The 22,557-nt window shown below is 42.9% G+C and overlaps 1 protein-coding gene across 2 annotated transcripts; it reads right to left on the bottom strand.

The window, feature by feature from the left end:
- Positions 1 to 5,050: 5,050 nt before the first annotated feature.
- On the bottom strand, positions 5,051 to 5,902 carry LOC147635169 (uncharacterized). 2 transcript variants are annotated; one of them, XM_086802357.1, is made up of 3 exons: positions 5,513 to 5,902; positions 5,256 to 5,464; positions 5,051 to 5,166 (listed from the first exon to the last, which is right to left on the bottom strand). In XM_086802357.1, exons 1-3 carry the CDS (start codon positions 5,705 to 5,707, stop codon positions 5,073 to 5,075), a joined length of 498 nt encoding a protein of 165 aa, XP_086658483.1. In that variant the 5' UTR covers positions 5,708 to 5,902; the 3' UTR covers positions 5,051 to 5,072. The 2 variants fall into 2 exon arrangements, with proteins under 2 accessions (XP_086658483.1, XP_086658481.1); XM_086802355.1 differs by having other exon boundaries at positions 5,256 to 5,901.
- Between the last annotated feature and the right edge of the window lie 16,655 nt (positions 5,903 to 22,557).

Genomic DNA, 22,557 nt, shown 5'->3' with positions numbered 1-22,557 from the left:
ATCTTTCTATGCATAGAAATTAAATTAAATGAAAATAACACTTTTATAATAAAAAATTTTCATTATGCATCTTTCTATGCATAAAAATTAAATTAAATGAAAATAACGCTTTTATAATAAAAAAAATTTTCATGATGCATCTTTCTATGCATAGAAATTAATTTTAATAATTAATATCAGTGATATCCATGCATATTCATAGGTGAATATGTACATGGAGTAAATTAGAATATTTCTTTTAGAATGCACAAACGGTGGGAATTACTCTTTTGGAATAACATAAAAATAAACTTTCTTTTCCACAAAATTCTAGAAAATTTTGCCATAACCTCCTTTATATGGCTGACCATTTCTCATTTTTATCATTCTAATTTCAACTTAAATTAACCCAATCTAGATGTATAGGACTCTAATCTACTCAATTTTTAGAAATCAAGAGAGTAAACAATAAGAAAAGTTTAATTAATCTTTTTGTTAATCATTCTAGGATAAAGAAAGGTTGAATTGTAAAGAAGAGAAGGGGGTGGCCTCGCATAGCATTAGAAATTACTTCAATCAAAGAAAATTTCAGCTTACATGGAGTTGTAAGCTTTCTTTTGGCTTAAGGGATTGAGGGTTCTACTCTTGTTTAAAGCAAGAGTGGCCACCAATTGCTTTGGAGAGGATTAAGCCAAAAACAATTGAATTATCAAGAAAATTCAATGTAAATGGCTCTGGGTAGGAGTAGAATAACAGTGCATAAACACCATTAAGCTTTTACAAAGGGAGAGGCTTCTATTTATAGGAAAAAGTGAGCCTCTAGCCAAACAAACTGATTCTAGAATTTTCCAGATCAATTTGGTCAATTTTTGACCATTTTTAGGTCAGTTTAGCTTACTTTTTGGATCTAGTTGAAACAGGAGAGAGGAGAGACGAAAATATCTCATTATTTTTTAGTTTAAAACTCCTCCATACATGTGAAATAGGCACCTCCTTCATGAGGGGAGATCCCCACACTGAGGTGTCAAAAATGCATCATTTCCTCTAAATATCTCTTAATTTTTAACTAATAAACCTTGTACTTAGTCAACTCTTCATCTTATTTGAGCATTAACTTATTTTCGGGAGTTTTTCTTTTATTCTTAAATTTATCTCCTCCCTACATTTGGATTAATCTTATTGGTCCATAGGAACCTTAATTGGAGCATAATTCAAAATTTTTTAAAAATCTGGACCCTTAGGCTAAGGTCCTTTATACCTATTTTTAATTAATTCTAATTACACATTGGAGAGTTCTTTTTGAATCTCTATTTAAGGAGAAATCATTTTAGACACTAGGAGGATTTTTATATCCAGAAATATCTCAATTTTGAATTACCTCCCTCTAGACATTTTCTCTCTCCAGGCCAAAATAGATAGAAATAAGATCTGTTATTATTTTGAAAAGGGGATTGATTACAGGGGGAGAAATTAGACATCTTGAGGGGCTAGGGAGGAATCTTACAGGACAAATTGATCGATAGTGTTTAATTGGGGAGATAAATAGAATTCAATAAAACCATTTGGGATTTTTGGATGGTTTTGAGAAATAAAAAGTGGTTTTTCACCTTGAAATAACTTTTGGGTAAAAGAAGTGTGGATTTTTATTGCCCAATAATGGATAAAACAAGCTTCTCTTTAAAACCATAGTCTTTCCTCTTCTTTGCAAATAAAAATTTACCTCTACCTTCTTTCACCTCTTTGTTCACTAGCTCTTCTCACTGCGCCTTCATTTGTTGCAATCATTCTTAGCTTTGATACGACTGTTGTGGGAGTTTGATATGAACCCAATGATTTAATTACAAAAAATTAATTAAAAATAAGCATAAATAGAATAAAGAATTAATCAAGACACAAGATTGGGTCCGATTTGCCCCTAAACAAGAGTGAGCCCATGCTTCCTCTTGGTGTACTTAAATATACAGTGTCCTTTTACAAATATGTTAACTTCTGAATCAAGAATAGCTTGCTTTATTGAGCATGCAAGCTAATCTAATTCAAAAATAGATGTGAACCTAAAACCATATAAATGTGCATATCTTGTAAAATCAAATATGCATAAGGGAGCTTTCACATGTTCCAAATAATACACTATTACATGTGGTTCTATTTGCGACACTTTTTTTGATGTAAATGAACATCTAAAGAAACTCCGAAAGTGTCAATATTCACATTGATACAAGCGTTGGTATCAATTCGTTGAAATATTTGCTGAAACTAGTGCCAAAAAAGCATCGAAATACGCATTATAGTAACCGTCAAAATATTTATAAATCTTGACAGTCTCTTTGACGCTTTTACCGATGCGTATTTTGACTGGTATACTGACAAATACTTTGATGCGTATTTTGATTTGTATATACCGACTAATACTTCGACGTATGCAGGTTTTTTTCGGCATAATGGTACATTTTGGTGCAGTCCTGCAGTTGCAGCTGAATGCACCACTATGCCAATATTGAAGAGTACTTACAACATCGTTACTCAAAGTCACAAAACATGAATTTTCATTACTAAGAAAAAGTTACATAGCGTCTTTATTTAAGTTTGCAATATATGCTCAAGCACAAGGAGTCAACAAAAAGTATTTAAAGGCATTGCTCCTGTACATAGTGCCTTGCGAGAGCAAGGACGACCTTAGGGTTTGGCATTAGTCCCTACAAAGAATATTCATAATGCAAAAACTCAGAAATGGAAAGTGATTGCAAAAACTATTTGATGGGTGAAAAATGTAGAGGCTTACCATATTGACCACATTTGTCCAGTTAGCGTTGATGCCCTCTCGCTCAAGTTGCTCAAGGAGGGCATACATGCCTTTCCTCTGCATCATTCGCCTGTGCAACTGACCACTCTTTGCTGGAAGCATGAAGCATGAATAGTTATTAACAGAAATGAAATGCCCATTATGCTAACAAAAGTGAGTGAGTGTACTATTAATACTTACAAAGTACATGTGAAAAGCGTCCTAGCCATATCGCTCCCAAGATGGGAGCTCCCTATGCTCTCCATTTGCTTGGTTATTCCCTCATCTTGCTCTGTTTATACCTATGAGGATTTGCATTATGCTTCTTGCACTCCTCATCCAAATATCTTCTACACAATGCCAAGGCTTTTCTCCCCCCTTCATGTAGCATCACTGCACCAGTGATTCATTATATTCACCACAATTGGACGTAGTCAAAGTGCCCCATGCATGACGTGCCTTGAGACTAAACTCAATTGGCAAAAAAGTTTGACTTCACTTTGTGATGGAATTCCACCCAAGCAGTTGGTTTGTCACGGCTATTACAAAGACCATTCCACCATAATGATAAATATTCATAACCAGGCGGTTGTGTGGCAACACATTTTATCTTATCCTTTTCTGAAAAGGTCTCCGCCACGCCGAAAAATAATCATCCAGTTGACTTTACCATGAAAGCATAAGATGATCATCCTTTTTGCCATCAAATTTGATAAAAGAGAAAGTACAACGGCTAATCTTACTTTTCTTTTTTATTTATTGAGCATCAAAAGTAGCCTTGATGATCTTGGGATACATGCATCTTCAGAAGTTGGAGTAGAGACTTCATTACCATCAAGTTGTTGTTCGAGGACGAGGCGCTTTTATTGTTCATCTTGAAGTAGCTACTCGAGAAGTTGAACACGATCTTCAAAAGTTGGTGGTGGAAGTGGAGAATTAGAAACTCCACCATCTCGAGCATCTTCATTGGTGGTATTGTTCGTTGATGGGTTAGTTGAAATCGGCACCCGAATCCATTGGTTTGAGATGAAGAGGCTTGAATTGGTTGGGTTAGGTGGCTGGAAATCTTCTCAATTTCTTGCAAAAACTTTGAAAATTTAAAAAAAAAACCTATTGGAAATTCATGAGGATGGAATGCTTGAAAGGTTTGCTCGCACTAGAGAAAGGAGATACTCTAAATCATCTGCACTTTCAGATGGTCATTACTTTGACGGCTCCATCGCTCTCATTAGAATTGGCAGTGTCATCAAACGATACCTGGGGTGGGTCTTCTGTAACCCAGAGGGTGCTATAGTCATGCGTAGAGGTCCACACCAAATTCGAATGCATACATTCGAAGGTATGCCTGGCTATATTGCATAAAAGACGTGCACAAAGCACATTTCAAATTCTTCTCGCACAACATCTCGGTAGAAGAAATAAAAGAGGGTGACAACTGTATCCACTGTGCAGACAAGCTGATTTGAAAAACAAAGTTTGCTTGTCGCCTGTTAATATTTTTGAGAGAGCATATGTTTTCATGGACAACTACATAGGTAACAAACTTGGTGTATCACTTCAAAGCACACTTCTCAGAATGCTCTGGTACAAGCAAGTATTATCTAGTGTACCCACATGCAGACATTGACGAAGATGACAATGGGAGGAATAAGGAAGCATATCATGAGACGATTGCAATGATCGTGATATGCAGCCTGGAAGTCATAGTAACCCTATCATTATTGATGATGAGTGATGATGACGGCTCCCAAGCATAGCCAGACTATAGTGCATCGTATATGTCTATATGGGCGAAGACACGCTTGTTTAAAAAAGCCATCGTGTGGATGGCGATGAGTTTGCTCGCTATTGGCGTCCGTTTGTAAATACGTTGGTCTTATAGAGGAAGAGGCATGCTTTCTATAGGTCATTTGCTTTGAATGTGCTGTTGGTTCGATTTGTTCACTGGTAACAGCGGTAAATTTCTCCATTAATAAATAGCTTTTCCAAAAGCTTTGTAATTATTTGCTTCATACTATTCTCATGGTTATGTAATTATTTTGTAACTTTGTTTTCAAACCTTACTAAACTAGAGGCTGTTGTGTGTTGTCATGGTTCTGCTATTAATCTCTAATCTTATTATTTTTAATAATTGCTTGACTTTATTTTCAAAGCTTAGTATAATTTCTAATTTTCTACATGCATGCAGCAAACAAAAAAAGAAAAAGAAAAAAGAAAAAAAAAAGTTGTTTAATGTACCTACCATCTATGAACCTAAGGTGTGACTGATAATGGAAGCTTGCAAATGACTAGTAGTAGTAGTTGATTCTTCTTATTGCATGACAATCTTTATTACATAAAGACCTCTCGATGTACGTAGACTAAGTTGTTTTGTGCAGCAGTTGCTACATCGCCACAGCACCTGCCTACAAGAAGGCAAAAGAAGTGTGTCAGAAACTGTTGCACAGACATAAGGTTATAAAAGGACACTCTCAGGGCGTTAGTAGTTAGTTACCTTATTTCATTAATGGCCAGTGGCTTCGGTAGACTTCGACGCTGCGTCTTTCCAACCTCCACCACCTCCCTGCCCGCCGCTTCCGCCACCCTCACCGTAGCCGCCACCGCCGTAGCCACTGCCGCCGCTACCATAACCTCCTCCCTTGTCGCCACCGCCGTAACCGTGGCTGCCTCCGCCATAGCCACTACCACCGCTGCCGTAGCCACCTCCCTTGTCGCCTCCGCCGTAGCCACTGCCACCACTGCCATAGCCACCTCCCTTGTCCCCACTGCCATAGCCGTATCCACCTCCGCCGTAGCCACTACCACCGCTGCCGTAGCCACTGCCGTAGCCGCCTCCTTTGTCGCCACCACTGCCATAGCCGCTGCCGCCCTTACCGTAGCCGCTGCCACCCTGGCCGTAGCCCGAGCTGCCACCCCCGTACCCTCCCCCTGATCCGTGACCAGCATAATAGTAGTAGCCAGCCCCCGTCTCCTTTGGCTTTGCTACGGGTTCCTCCCGGGCCGCGGCTTCACTCACAAGTAGGGGCGCGCCCACCATGATGAAAAGGAGGAGCAAGTACGTCGCTGATTGCTTTGATCTCGCCATCATCTCCACCTTGCAGAACGCTGATGATGAATGCACTCATGGCTGCTCAATCTTGCACTTCCATTTTATAGGCACCCTCATCATGAAGATAACTTCTGCGCATAGGCTGAGTGAGTGAGTGCGCTTGGGTCACCCTCATGAGCACTAGACATCAAATCCAAGAAACATTGATCATCACGTGGTGCATTTTGACGATTAAGGCATTAATTACTCTTCAGTAATTGTGGATTAATCTGGAACGCGCCACTGTCTGCCGGCCACCACCCAAGTGGGCTGTCTCGTAAAGTAAGAGGCCGAGCTCGCTAGTTTGACTTGTTGCGATTTACAGGACCCATCGAGATCCCTTCGTTGAAAACAAGTGAATTCTTGCATTACTCAATGTTCTCATGAGCCCCTCGTTGTTGAGAAGAAATAATTTTGTTTGCATTTCATCTTGTCAACAAAATTCAGAACTTACTTTAATATCCATAATGGCTACAGCAGAAAAAAAGCTCAGTAGCTGAGCTTGCCACTTACTATGTACATATTTGTTGGCTAGAGGGACTCGAATTACTAAAACGACGTTGATGGTTTTGACGGTGTCAATCATCAATAAATCAATTAAATGGTGGGTGTTTATCATCCTTCCCGAGGGCTTTATAGCTGGTGGCAATATTTCAGACTTCCAATCCACTGATCTCTCATCATCATGTTATTGTAAGACCCACTTCATAAGAGAAACCTATGTCTGAGGGCCCCGGATGCTCAAATGAACGACTTGAACATCTCATAATAAGGACTTCATATTAAGGTCTATTGAGACTGTGTTAGCTCCTTCTCGCATTGTGAAGGTTTAGCTCATTTTAACATAATCATAGTCTATGAATGTGTACACTGATCTTGATTTGAGGATTGCTTTCTTAAACACAATGTAGGAACCTCTTCAGGAATTATAGGTGGAGTCAAAAGCTTAAGTTTCATATCCAAATACTTACAAACATGAAAAGTTAGAAACATGGTGCAAATCTTGTGGTAAATTTTAATGGATTTTTGGTAAATTTGCATTCAATTGTTTTTCTAAAGTGCAAGGATTGGAGGTTATATTAAATATATCGTGAATCGATAATTTTATCCTTGAAATAACCGAGCAATTTTTGGAGGACCTCATTAGATAGTGTTGAGCAATTTTTGGAGGACCTCAAGGCTCAAGCTTGGCTCAAGGCCATAAATTATTCATTTAGAAGTAAATTTACATTCTAAATTAATAATTTACTTATTGAAATAGTGAAGAAACCACCAATAGTGACATTGGGGAAAATATCCTACAGGTTCAACATCCGAGTATTTTTTGCTGAAATAATACACCCAAATATCATACATGTGACATTGGGGATATGGGCATATGGTTGAAAGGTCTTACAGCCATCATACATATGGTAGACTATGGTCAAATTAGAGGATCCAAATCAGCATATTCTAGGCGTCTTCTACAAGTGGAGGAGGATCTTACTTTCCCTCAAAACTAGCCAATGAATGCTCACTTTTAGGTGCTCAAATCAAGGAGAATGGTTGAGAGATTCTATGAGAGATTATGGATTAATCTCATTGCTAATCACTTGTACTCGAGCCTATATAAGAGGCTCACATCTAATTGAATAGTACAACACTCACGTTCTCTCTCTCACATTGTCATTATGCTATCCTTATGTTATCATTGATCCTGATCCCATGTGATTGGTCTTAATCCATTTTGCTTAGCTTGATGTTGCCTTCACCATGAGCTTCATCATCATGTTTGATCCACCATGAAAGCCAACTTAGATCCACTCTCTTTCAGCTCGATTAGCTTCATCTTATCACTTACACTAATTATGATTAGTGATGATTAATCTCTTTTTCACCATTCTTTCCATTTGGGTCATCTCCTCCTCAACTCTTGCTCATTGGAGCTTTGATTGCTCTATCCATAGAGCCAACCATTGACTAAAACCACAACTTGGAGCATCTCTACAACTCAAAGGCACATCATCTCAACCCTTCAATGGTTCAAAAGGAGACGTGAGTTGACCACCATCGCTAATTCTACAAAAGGTTATGTTTTTGTGAAAAATCGAGCTAGTGCTTGCATTTCTTCAAATTGGAGCGATTCCATCAAGCCCTAGAGGTTTTTGGGCCTCATGAATCTGTTGGGAAGGAGGGAGTCCTGGAGATCTTGTTAGCATTGCATTAAATCTCTCTGCGAGGCGAGGAGCCAAGAGGATGGCTGATTGAGATGCTGTGACCTGCTCATGCTGCCGCCACTGCATGTAGTCTGTCACATGGATGTGACATGTAGTCTGTCACATGGATGTGAGGAGCTCCTTGGCAAGGTTAGAGAATAATTCTACAAAATTGGGGAGGGGGCTATGGGAGGATTGGATGCCTTCAGAGAAAGCCTGTTGGGAACGGAAGCAGCCGCGCCGGCACCCAACGGAAAGTATCCATAGTGTGGTGCTAGGAGGTAAAGAGTGAGGCAAAAGGCGCTTTGTTAGGGCGAGCTGGTGAGGGAGAAGGGAGAAATTGGCCATTGAGGCTAGGTGTGGTCTGAAGTAGGGTCTCTTCAAGAAATTGGGACGTTCGACAAAGCTCCTCTTCCTCTACTGCTTTGCGGCCTACTTCCTCCTCTTAGAGATCAGAATGGTGACACTTGGAGAGGGGCATGGTAGTTAAAGGCTGTGGCTCAGGGTTAGTGGGAGGGATGGTAGTACTTCCTGCTAGGGGCTCAAGGATAGTGGTGGGAGGGATGGTAGCACTGCCTTGTAGACGAACAGGTGGGGGAAGCTCCTCCTAGCCGACAACATGGTAGAGGACCTTAGCGAGGAGGGACGAGGTGGCTAGCTTGCCCTATGGGTTGGAGCAGATTGTGTGGAGTTCTTTGTGGAGGTATTCAGCCCAGTTGTTGACAGCCACACCTTGGTGGACGTGGGTGAGGGTGGAGAGGTTACACTTGTTGAAGCGATTGGCCCAGTGTGTTGTGAGGAGGAAGGAGAGGGCAAGGCGGGCATCATAAATTCTTGCTGTGTGATATTGTGCTACTCCATGGTTGTGGGGGCCTGGAAGGTGTCACGCACATGGCGCTGGATGTTGCTATGGCGCATGTAAGGCTACTCGAGTCAGGGGAGTTGGAGCGTGTCCTCGACCAGGTCGGGGCTAAGTTGTACTACATGGGGAGTGCCTTTTGAGTCGAGCACCTGCCTTGTAGCCTAGCTGGCATTGTATGTCTCGATAAAGTAGAGACAGTTCGTAGGTTCGGCCCCTAGGGCTACATGGTTGGCAAAGCGCTGAATCCAATCTGCTCTAGGCGGGTGATCGTAATTGGGTCGACAATGGCGTGGTAGTAGGGCTTGATGTAGTAGAGCAACTTGTGCTCTACTTTGTGGGTGTTCTTCATCAGGCTGTGGATGGCATGGCCATTGGCCTGCTTCATCAAGGCCTCACCCAAATGGGAGAGCTGGGTGAGGTGCTTGCCATATTCATCAAACCGGTGGCATATGTGCCGTCTCTTCTTTTTGGGACTGTGAGTGACCACCTCAAGAGAGGAGTTGGAGTGCTTGAGAGAGGCCATGTGAGCGGTGGGCTAGCAAGTGGGCAGGAAGCAGTGAAATTGTGGGAGAAAAAATGGCAATAGTTTAGCTAGGGGACAAGAAGAAACGTGAGGAAAATGAATGGTGGTGGGCCCTTATATAGATTTTCATGGGAGGTACATTCGTGGGCTTCATAGAGAAACAAGCATGGCTCCACGGGGAACAACCTTGGATTGGGAAAGTGAACAGGTGTGGCTTCACGAGAGGGAATGATTGTGGCTTTGGGTAAGTGAACAGCCATGGCTACCTTCACAAAACCAACATGACCTGATTGACAAATAGCGGTGGATCCATGGGAGTGAACAACTGTGGCTTGCATGAGTGAATGGTCATGGCTTTGCATGAGTGAACAGCCGACCGTTCACGTCCTTAGAGAGATTTTTTTTTGTGGCACCTTGTGAATAGGTTTTATACCTTGGACTATGTGGTCAGCACCCCATTGCAGGTTTTGTACTAACTCCTTGCCCAATTGATGATGGTAAGCGGTCAGGTCTAATTAGGTTTGGGCAAGGTTGGTAACTCTTCTTGAAGCCTTGTTTCCTCGGGGGAGGGATTTGTTTAATAGTGAGGGGTTGGGGAGGTAAGAGGTTGAGTAGGGGTGTAACGGGGGAGTCATATGATAAGGGTAGGTGGGCTAGCCAAGGTTGAGAGGATATCACTAGTGGAGGCAATGGGTAGGGGGGCATGTCCTTGGCTCCCTCTTGGATCTTTCCCTTGCCCTTATTTGGCAGAGTGCTAGTGGTGGAAATTATGGCTAGCTTTGGCCTCCATCGGAAGTATTTTGGTGTAGTGAGCTTGGGGGCAAGGAGGTTGTGCGCATCGGATTTGCCGATTGCCTTCATAGAACTTTTGGGACTAAGGAGATTTTTGGGGGGGACCCATCTGTAAGTAGTGGTTGTATGAGAATGGGGTGGGCTTTGTCGATGACATCACTCCTATATGGGTGGTGGATTTTTTCGGGTGTTCTCCCTAACCTTGGGGTTTTGCAGTTTCCTTGGTGCATGCCGACGTGAGCTTCTTCGAGTAGTATGTTGATGTGTTGAAAGCTTTGGGTTTTGAGGGAAATGATGGGATCTACAAGGGATCCATAGGGTAGTAGCACCCTCATAGTAACCTTGTATGACGAATGTTCTTGGGTACCCAACAGTGAGTATTGGTGGTTTGGGTGGAACAGGGGCAAACAGGGGAACTGGTACCTGTTGTTGCTGGCAGTTAGTGGTATTAACAGTGTTAGTAAGGTTAGAAAAGGCATCGTTGACGAGGTTTGACGTAGCGCAGAGTTTGTTGTTGAGGAGGTTTTATTGGGTGGGGGATCCTGGGTAAAGGAGAGACCTCTTTTTGGATGGCACAATTCTAACTTTGTTAGTAATTAGGGGAGTTGTCGTTGGTGAAGAGGAGTTTACACCTTGTGGAGGTGAGATTGGCGGCTCTGGCTCTTCGTCCATCATAAGGATAGTAACTTGCCTTGAGGCTAGTTGTAGTGTTGTCATCCTTGCATCCCAATCAATATGACACCGATTGTGGCCCATCTATCCTCTTCGTAGTAGAAGTATTTCTTCTTGCATTGTCCCTATAGGCATGACATAGGACTTTCCCTCCAAGGGGTTATTTCTAATGTGAAATAGAATTGTAACAACACCTAAGCACCTAACAGAATGCGAAGCGACGGTGGGGTGTGGAGTAAGGTTGGCCTCCTGAGAGAGTCCCATGTGTCATAGGACATTAAATTATGATTACCACATGTATATCAACAAGTGCTAACTTTGCATGAAGCTTGTCAGAGTGGTCATTCCTAACCACAAACAGGCATGTTTCACTTCGCAGTAAGGTCTACTACCTAAGCCATGCTTTCCTTTAAGTTTCTTTACCCTTAAAACCGAGAAGACATAAACCTTCTTAACCCTTTTAAAAACTGCTACTTCTAGGGGTCTTACGGCGGCGGCAGATCTCTCTTCTTGTAGCGTTCTTACTTCTTTGATGCTCACGAGTTCATGGTACATAGTGTCAGGCATGTATGTGGCACTTAGTATGTAGAGAGATGTGATTTCTTGTCTATCTATCATGGAAAATCTTGTGCCCGTGCATTTTGGAAGTACATCCATGATAACAAGGATGTGCATCCAGTTCTCTGAGTCTTCTGGCTCCACTGGGAGAGGAGCAAATTCCATGCTATCCTATTACATTTTATGGCATGTTTGGCATAAGTGTACTACTATAGATCTTGTAGTAGTCACTGAATCCTCTGCCAAGGGTCCCCCACTCATTGGATGGATCTTCCAAGTGCATAGGCTGACCTTTAACGTTCGGTCTTTTTTTCAAATGTAAATGTGATTTGTGTCTTAGTCATGGATCATCTCAGTTTCTCTTATAAAGGGCCATCCTAATATGCAATCATAGGAAACATGTTGCTGGCCAAAGTTCATCACCACAAAGGTGTGTCGAAAATTGGTTATGAGAATCTTAATCTTCAAACCCTTTAGAAGGCCTATGAGCTTTGCGGTGGCTCCATTAGTTTCACAATTAATGTGATGTCATCCCCATAAGAGGTTTTTCCCATTTTTCCCAGCATTGTTTGGTAATAATGCTCACTCCTACCCTACCATCTAGGATGGCGGTGACTTGACGCTCATCAAAAGCTAGGGGCAATGCTGTGTTGAGTTCGTCTCCTTCAAAATATTGCCCTAACTTGTTCACTCGGACCGTAGGAATGCCGGTAATTCTGTCTAGTTCTATGGATCCTTCCTCATTGGTCTCATCAAAATTGCCAAGTTCCATCTATTCTTCTATTCCTGCTCCAAGCCTTCCTTCCATCCAATGCTTCAAATCCTTCCATAGACTTGGGTTACCTTGAAGTAAGGTGCCAATGGGAATCTGGACATGTGAAGATAGAAAGGAGGAAAGACCTATCATATCTCTTGGAATGGGTGTGGGTTCATGAATCTAGTTATTCCCTATTAATGTTTAGGCTTTTCAAGGTGTAGGGTATAGGGATATGAACTTCAATGTTTGATCTTCTTGGGTGGTCGTCCCTCAGATTCTTACAATACGCTCAACAAGGTCCACTTGTTTTGAGGGAATGTTGTGACTTTTAGGTCTACCTCTCGAGGGAGATTCTCAAGGAATTCTTGGTGGTTGGGACTTCTATTAAGCTCCTGGGTTTCCTCGCTTAGTGGGTTCACATGAATCTAGTTATCTCTATTGATGTTTAGGCTTTTCAAGGTGTAGGGTATAGGGATATGAACTTCAATGTTTGATCTTCTTGGGTGGTCGTCCCTTAGATTCTTACAATATGCTCAACAAGGTCCACCTGTTGAGGGAATGTTGTGGCTTTTAGGTCTACCTCTCTCGGGGAGATTCTCAAGGAGCGCTTGGTGGTTTTGGGACTTCTATTAAGCTCCTGGGTTTCCTCGGTTAGTTTAAGTTAGGCATAGAGGAACTTCCCATAGTTTGAACTACTTGAGGTTTCTCCTCTAATCGAGCTTGACAATCCTCAACTAGCAGCCTTCAGTCTCCCCTTCTCCTCGATTGGGTTTGGATATTCAACTAACTTCTTGGTGGGCAGAGGACCGGGGTCTAATTTCTCTCTTGCTTGAGGTGCGGATGGTAGTATCTTTTCTTTGTTAAATGAGGAAGATGACACATTTAGTGGTTGTCCCCTCATCGATCCCACTTTCTATGATAACATGGCTATCTCCCTTGCCAACCTTGGTGGCCTTTTTCTTTTGAGAGCGCCTAGTTGCTCGTGCTTATTTAGGAACCTCCTTAGAAGCTAAGATGCTTGCATGTCCTGATGTTTCATGCTTCTGCAAAGTAAACACTTTGGTAGCGGTAGTAGCAACATGGATTGCGGCTCTCTTCTAGCTTTGCATTTGTGTGATTGCATTTAAGGCACTCTGTTGGATGAAGCCATCCTGTATACTCAGCAAGTTAATATTGGTACTTGGTTTAGCTTCGTTTCTCTTCCCCATTGCTCCCGTTCTTAATGGTAAATCCTTGTGCATATGGTTTATCCCACAACGTGTGCATAAGGGAGTTAAGGTGGTGGAAGTACTCATAGGACTACTATCCATCCCTTTCTTGACTAGACATTCAACTATTCGATGAGGTCCAGTGCTGCAGAGATAGCATTGCATAGGTGGTCATTTAGATATGTTGTTCAGGTCTCGCCCCCCCATGCTCAACACGACTGCTAGGTATAGGTGGTATATGTGCTCACCCTCCATCATGTAATGACTCAGGGGGTTTGAAGATGGTGTTAGTAATATCTTCTCCCTCCTCATCTTCTTCAAAGATTTCAATAAGGGCCAATTGGTGAATAGGGATCACTCAAGGTAATGGGGTGGTTGTGTGGGAGGACTAAGGGTGGCAAGGGTACTTAAGTTACCCTAATGATTCCTCTCAAGCCACTTCATAGCCAGGTTGAGGTGCATTGTGGGAGGACTAAGGGTGGCAAGGGTACTTAAGTTACCCTAATGATTCCTCTCAAGCCACTTCATAGCCAGGTTGAGGTGCATTGTGTTGTGTTGGGGTGGCGCAAGGCCAGCGCGGTTGCCCTTGGGTTAGGCAGCAAGGCATGCTGTTAGTGGTGGTAGAGGCCTCGTTTGAGTAGCTCTTTGGTGGTAGCAATTTGAGGTTTCATGATTGTCCCATCTTTAAGCACAGCAGAGAGTGGGTCTGGGTCTAAGATGTGGGCATTCCGTACTAGATGTGGACATTCCATAACTAGTGTGGTTTGCTTAACAAATTGGGCACCATACTAGTTCTCTCTTGGGGTAAAGATGAGGTTGCCCAACTTGGTCATGGCTTTGGCCCACTCTCCATTATTGGGTCATTTGCTACATTAATGTTAACTACTTCACCTGTTGTCCTGAAGAGGATTCTTTTTCCTTTCCTTCCAATTTTGTGCTTGTGGTTTTAAAAGGAAGCTTTAGAAGTGCCCTCATGCAATTCTCAGGAACGATTTCCCTTGAAATTGTCTTCAAAATCCATGGCGCTTCTACACCATTGCTCAAAGGAGGTATTTCCTAGAGAATATAGGGAGTTATGAAGGGCTACATCTTCAAATCCCTCTAGGAATCGATCGATCAATCTTTTGTTAGAGAACTCGGTTGATATAGTCCCGGATGGATTTTCCCTCTTCCTATTTTACATTATGCAACTTTTCAATCGGACTCCATCGAGTTCCTTGTCTTGAATATCCTACTTTGAAAGCCTCTTTCTTCAGGGCATAAAAGGTAGCCATATCTTCTACTTTCAGCGAAACCATTGTCCAGCTTTTCCATTGAGGGGGGTGAGGCCAAAGGCACTCACCTTAACCTAATCTTCCACGTGGCCAAATGCCTCACAAATCTTGTTAAACATCTCCAGATGAAGTATGGGGTATGCAGCCCCATCAAACTTAGTGATAAGTTTGGAGATGTGGGCCGGTTTATTCCTTTCTGGTCTTGGCCCTTACATCGATTGTGCAAGTGTTGGTGGTACAATTCTTGAAGCTGTCCCCTCCATATTTCCATGTATATCCTCAACATTTCCAGTGTCAATCTTACCATAGCCGAGGTTGGTGTCGATTGGGGTACGATAGGTGGTGGGGGAGCTAGGCCTAGAGAATAGTATCCCATCTATGAATAGTGCCTCAGTAGTGGACCGGTGTGCACTTTGTAAGGATCTGTATAGTATCCAAGCTACACCCCAGGAGGCGGGTAGTTGCTGTACATGTGTGCCGTGTGCTGGTTGGAAAGTTTTGAGTGGGCTCTTTCCCTTTGATAAGAGGTCTCTAGACCTTGGGGAGCTGGTTCTTAAGCCTGGTGCAGGCCTACGGCCCTGGAATGAACTTGTCACCGCCATGGAAGTCGGCATGGCTCCCCACACCATTGGATCAGTTTGAGCTAGGTTATCTAGGCCCTGCCCCACCTCTGGTCTTGAATCTAGCGGGGGTGTGACAGTTCTCTATGGTTGATGATCCATGCTCGTGTCCCTGCTAGGATGAGGCTCTTCTGATTGTGTGTTTCCTAGGATAAAGTTTTTCAGTCTCGAAGCAAGACTCCTCTTTGAATGTGCAGGGAATCTTGGGGCTTGCTCTTGAGTCAATCGTCTGTCCATGCACTGGGCAGCCAATCCTCCTAACTCTAAGTCGAGGAGGGTGGTTTGTCTTGTGCCTGGATGTTCTTTGCTTTCACTAGTGCTATCATGGATCAACATCATTTGACTCCACGCTGTGTTAACCAAAAGGGTCAAATCTAGTAAGTGGTTGTGCATAAGATGGTTCAACGTCATCAAATACGAGGTTGTTTTGTACCAATTTCCTTGAGCCTAGGTGCATGAATGTGTCGAGTGACAATGCAAAGTCATGCTCTGGACATGGAAAGTTTTAACCTCTAGGAGCTTAGGAATGGCCATTCGTTCACAGAGGAGGAACGTGCATTCATTTAATGTTGGTATGGGTGTGGCTTATTTGAAGCTATGACCATTCATGGATAAAAAATAGGAATGGGCGTTCATTTTCAGGGGAACGGGCATTCGTGTGTTACCAAGGTATGACTGTGGATAGATAGAGGAATGATCATTCAATTTACAAAAAGGTATAGTCGTGTCTTGCGTTAGCAAAAAGACTTTTGCCAATGGGGAGAAACGGGCGTTCCCTCCTAAAGGTACAACCATTCACTTGTGAAGGAATGTACACATGTTTGTGAAGGTACAGACGTATGCTCACAGATTGATAGGTGGGTGTCTTAACTATGTCGAAAACAACATATGTTTTGAGAGACGCCTTCAAATATTCTCCTGACAGTTTAGCTGTACCACATTTATTCCCTTTTAATGCACATTTATGCTCTCTTGAATGCACATTACTCTTATTTATGTGATAGATTTGGAGAGATTCTCCAACATGAAGTGAATGGGCATGGCTAAGAGAGGTACGACTGTACCTCTGTGAAGTGAACAACCATTCACTTCTCGGAGGTATGACTGTACCTCTATCAAGTGAACGGCCATTCAATTCTCAGAGGTATGACTGTACCTCTGAGAAGTGAACGACCGTTCACTTCTTAGAGATGCAACCTGAGATTGAACTACACCCAGTATTTTCTTGGTCTTTCCTTGATTTCTACCATGGAGGACCCTAAGCTAAGTGCTATCCCTGGCAATGGTGCCAAAGATGTTTACCTAGATGAGCATACTCATTGCATGAGAGAGGAAGAAGAGAAGAGAAGAGAGACATTGCAAAAGTTGGTTTGGGAACATGCACTTATCCAACCCTAAGAGGGTTAACACCTCGATGTGAAGCTGTTAGGGGCTCACTCCACCACCACTTGTGTCATCCAAGTGGAGCTTTCCTTGAGCTAGGTAGGGAGCAATGAGATAAGGAGCTATGGAGATCTTACTCCTATCTCAATGACTTGGTGTGTTCAAGAGTGAAAGAGAGAGAGAGAAAGAGCAAGAAGAAGGAGAAGAGGCAAGAAAGGGAGCATCACTTACAAGCACACACATACAATCAAGAAAGTAAGCATGCATTAACACATAATCTCACCACCATAGCCACAAGAGAGAAGAGATCAAGAGGGAGACAGAATAAGACTCAATTGTGATAATGGGATTGTATATCCTTTTCATATTTCATAAGTCACTTATATACATGGGCTCTCTTTTTACAATGGCCGGCCACCCATTTAACAATTGGGGGCCCAAACTTGGTTCTCTAGCTCTATGTACACCTAGGCTTTGTTACTCATGGGGCCAACATTACACATGTTATAAGCTCGATCATCCCATATCGTTTTACATGAAGCACTTAGCGGCGGTTTACATAAAAATGAATTATATGAAGCATAACCATGCTTAGAATAATGTTAACCATTGCGGTTAACATAGCATATGGATGATTTTATTTTAGAATTCACTGATGATATCTTGGTCTACTCCAAGGATGCTGTTGATTATAAAAAGGATGTTCGAAAAGTCATGGACATCTTAGGAAGGTACAAACTCTAAAAATGTGTCCTTACTCCTCTCTTCACATAGAGGGTACTCTCTGTTGGACTTTTCCAAAAATCATTTGCAACCAAGTATGTATGAATCTTCTCGTACCATGCTCTAGGAGCCTGCTTAAGACCATAAAAAGCCGTTTTCAACCTGCATACTTTAGACTCTTCTCCTTTGACAACAAAACAAGAGTCTACGATACATACACCTCCTCATGTAAATCACCATTCAAGAATTTAGTCTTAATGTCCAACTGATGTACATTCCACCCATGATGTACTGCCAAAGCAATGAAACACTTAATTGTAGTCATACGAGATGTGGCTGCAAAGATCATACGAGATGTGGGTGCAAAGGTCTCATCATGATCAATGCCCTTTTGTTGGGCATACCCCTTTACAAACAAGTCTGGCCTTGTAGCAATCAATGCTACCATCTGCTTTGTGTTTTAACTTGTAAACCCACTTAGTACCAATGGCCTTCTTTCCATGAGGTAGATCTGTCAAATACGAGGTGTCATTCTTGAGTATAGAGTTATACTCATCCTGCATAGCATGCATCCAATGATCATCATCCTATGCCTTCTCAAAGGAAATAGGTTCCTCCTCATTACATAAAGTAGAAATGAGAACATGATCCACGTGAGAATAATGTGCATGATGAGAACCTACACGAGTTCTGCTAGGTAAAGGAGCTGCCAACTTACTATCCCCCCTCAATGTCTGCACAAGCCATTTTGGCATATGCCTAGATTCTTCTATGGCTGCTCTCTCCTCATCCACTACATCCTCAATAATTGCCTCATCAAAATTTTGATTTGCAGGCTGATTTTGCACCTCCAAAAGCTAACTTTGAGCACTTGGTTGAGCATTAAATTGCTGTACATATGCCCTCCATTAAACAAAGGTAGGAGCGAATCAAACGTCCTGTGAGCATACATTCTGTTGTTTTTTGCATGAAAGCATGGGATGAACTAACTTTTTGACAAAAACAACATCTCTAACCAAAATCCGCTTTAAGGCCGGATGGTAGAGTCTATATCCTTGCATTCTGAACTGTATCCCATAAATATGCATTTAACTGCCTTATCATCAAGCTTACTGCGTTGTTGCTCAGGCACAAGAGCATAATCAGGACAACCAAAAACATGCAAATGAGCCACAGAAAGCTTCCTGCCATGCCAAGCTTCATAAGGAGTTTTAGACTGTAGTAAGGCCTTGGTAGGGCATTTGTTCAACACATAGTTTGCGCACATAATTGCCTCTAACAAAAACCATGAGGTAAATCTTGGGCTTTCACCATACATTGTGCCATCTCCATGAGAGACATGTTCTTCCTCTCAATCACACCATTTTTCTGAGGTGTGTATGGCACTGTACATTGATGCCTTATGCCTTTTTTAGCCATATATGCATGAAATTCCTTGGACATATACTCCCCCCCTCGATCTGAACGAAGTGTGCCAACTTTACATTCACATGCATTTTCAGCCATGGATACGAAATGCCTAAAGCACATAAAAACCTCTGACTTTTGCTGTAATGGATACACCCAGCTATGTCTGGAGTAATTATCAATAAAAGTGATAAAGTAGAGATATCCCCCAATAGATGGTGGCCTCATAGGGCTACATACAACACTATGTATAAGTTGTAGTTTGTTAACAACTCTCATGGATCCATCCTTTTTGGAAATGATGCCCAATGCATTTTACCAAGAATACACCCCTCACATACATGTCTAGTAGGGGTCTCAAAAGTTGGCAACTCAGACACCATATCATGCCTTTGAAGGCATAACAAACTGCCATAATTCAGATGGCCAAATCATGCATGCCATAATTCTACATCACTCATAGCATGAGTCATAGAGACTGAGCAAGCATCATGCTGCAACTTCTCAAATACATCCATCTTATATAGGCCATGAAACAAGGTACCTGAGGCAATGATAGAATAGCCATCATTTCTATCCTGAACTATACATCTATCATCCACAAATTTCACTGTCAAGCCTGACAGGCTAAGGTTGAAACTGACAGCAAGTTCTTCTTAATGCCTGGAACATATAAAACTTTAGAAAGAGTAAATGCGGCCCCATTTGCAGCAGCAGCAGTGAGCACAACTCTACCAACTCCTTTGACAGGATATGAGGAACCATTTGCACATGTGACAGTTCCTGCACTTGGGACAGATTCTAGAGATGAGAATCAATTTTTTGTGAAGTAATGTGCTTACTAGCACCATTGTCAAAGTACGAAGCATCCGATTCTACCATTGACATGCATACATCATGAACAGAAGGGTCATAACTATAATGTACAGTCCATGCCCAATCATCTTGAGTGCAAAACTTGTAGATTCCTTCTTCTTTGCACTTGGTGCAGATGCATCAGCCACAACCATGCCCGATTCTTTCTTTTTCTCCTTCTCTAGCCTTTTATTACACTCATTTATGTAGTGCCCTGGTTTCCTGCAAATAGTGACACTTGCCCTTCTTTTTAGGCTCATCACCTTCTTTCTCTGCATCCTTACCTGAGGATTCTGATTTTGGCTAGCCACCATGCAAAGAAGCTTTACCTTTGCCTTTCTGATTGGCAAAACAAAAGCTTGGTCACCAACTCGCATAATAGATCTCTTTTGCCTAGACTGATCTTCTTGCAAGAGTATTGGAACCAGCTTATCAAATGTAAGGGCATTTGGATTTTCTTTCATTATGAGTGTAAGGGTAGAGGTAAAACTCTGTAAGAATCTGGCAATGCATTGAGAACTGTGGGCACTAATGTACTATCAGGATATATCTCATCCACACTGGCAAGCTGCTTGTTAAAATCTTTGATCTTATTTGAGAAGTTATCTATCGAGTCTCCCTCATTCATGTGCTCAGACTCCAACTGTTTACATAGATATGCAACACATGCTTCATTGCGCACCTGGTATAATGTAGCAAGTATATCCCATGTCTATTTTGAAGTCTTACATGATCGAATATGAGGAATAATGCTTCGTTTCACAAAAAGTGCAAACAATGTATGTGCCTGTGCATCTCTTCTATCCCATCTCATTTGAGCTACAGTGGGAGGTACTGGTGGTACATGTGGAGGAGCCACATCTATATTAGATTCTACTTCAGATGTACCTGCAGCACTTGGTTGCACTAGTACTTGTGAAATAGGACGAGTTTCACTACCATTGACCACATTCCAAAGGCCTTTAGCAACCAATACATGTCTCATCATATAGGACCACAATGAGTAGTTAGTCCCATCAAGTTTGTCCTTAGCAATCAACATGTTAAATACATCACTACTGCTAGCCACCATGACTTTCTACCAAATGCAAAATCTTTCAACACACTGCAAGTACTCAATATTCACTGAATGCAATTGATTGAATCACTTGCAAAGTGTATGAAAAATAACACAAAGTAGAGAATAGAGTGTTACTAGCGAAAGTATGATGGTCGATGTTGTTGAAGACACTGTAGATGTTGCTGCACCCAATTGCAAGCCTCCTTGGAGGAATGGGAGCGTACCCTTGCCAAGGCCCTCCAAGCAGTCACCCAACTCTAGGAGCAACTCCATGCAGCCCAGGAGGATGCCCAAACAACCCACAACACCCGCTCCCTAGCCTAGAGGGAAGCAAAGGAAATGTGCCGCTTAGCCCAAACCGCCCAGAATGGCTGCAACCAAATCTACGCCTCCTTCGAATCATACAAGCCCATCACCAAGCAAACCCTACAGCAAAAGGATGTGCAATTATGGGTGGTCGAGGAATGTGCAAACTCAGCCTGTAGCACATAGCTCCAGGGCAGACATCTAGCACCACCGAACGCAAAGTAGATACTTTGATGGATGTTGCCACCGAGCTACCCGCCCTCTCCCTCTTACCCCAAAACCCCACCCCCAGTTCTTGGAGATCCACTTCCATGCCCTCCAACTCAACATCCTCCAGCATAACCTCTTCCTCGATGACCTCCTCACTGCCTCCACCCTCTCCTACCTCATCACCAAAATCCCCCCCTCCTCCATTAATCTCCTTGTCAGCCTCTTCTTCCAAACCTAACTTTCCTTCAACAACCCCACCATCCTCTTCACCCTTCCCATTCATCCTCTCACCCGCCAACCTCTCCAATTGGGTAAACCTACTACGATATAGACACGTCATAGACACAGATGCTACCGTTGAACTATCCATACCCATTGGCCTTTGTCCGTACCCCTATGCCTCATACAAATCCATTTCCACCCTCTCCTTCCTGGATCAGCACGCCTAGACAACCATCTACGTAGCTTACAAACCACCATCGTCCAGTTTGATGATTCCCACATCTCCTTTCCCCAAGACTTCACCCTCGATGAGGCATGTGCAACAAAGGCCTTCTTCTTCTCTAAATGCCCGGCCAATGCCTCTCTAGGAAAACTCGCAGACGACGATGACAGTGATGACAATGAAGGCAACGACCCCCCACATGTCTCAACCACCACCCCACCCACCCCCCACTAGTGCCCCCCAATGTTCCCTTACCAATGTTCCCTTAAACCCCCCACCCTCCACCGCCAAACTCCTCTTGGGCACCAGTTTCCCCTCTCCAACCTCTTCCCCCACCACTCTCCCCCTGTTTCCCTCACCTTATACAACTTCTCCTCGTGTTCCCTCGCCACCCCCTTCCTCCCTCCATCTCGGATTGGGCCTGTCACACTGCTCTCCCAGGACCTCCCTTCTACATTAGCACGCCCACATCCACTTCTTGATGCCTTGTTCAGTGCCACCCCCTCTACCTATAAAACTCCTCCACCTCAACAACCCCAACCCTCCGACCTACGTTCACCCACCCTTGGAAGAAGGCAAAATTCCTCCACAACCCCCCTAGGAGAGCAAGATGAGGTGGATCCCCCCTCAACTAGCGCAATCCTCTGACCTGCATCGAGTTCGAGCAAGCCACCCACACAGCTCCAATAGGTGCCATTACCAAAGATCGCAGACCACATGGGCATTCATGTCCTTCGGCTCTAGCTCGATATGCCAAGCAGGATTGCTCAGAGCGATAGCACCTGCATTGACAACGCAGTGGCTATATCCGACCTCCCGACCCCACTCCAACGCTTAGCCCCTCATGTTTGATCTTAT

Source organism: Cibotium barometz, chromosome 9, assembly GCF_041138505.1.
Source record: "Cibotium barometz isolate CiBa-2024 chromosome 9, ASM4113850v1, whole genome shotgun sequence".
Classification (NCBI taxonomy): Eukaryota; Viridiplantae; Streptophyta; class Polypodiopsida; order Cyatheales; family Cibotiaceae; genus Cibotium; species Cibotium barometz.
This window is presented reverse-complemented; position numbering and strand designations above follow the sequence as displayed.

Coding starts and splice junctions, on each gene's coding strand:
- LOC147635169 (XM_086802355.1), bottom strand. CDS start 5,849: ATGATGGCGAGATCAAAGCAATCAGCGACGTACTTGCTCCTCCTTTTC.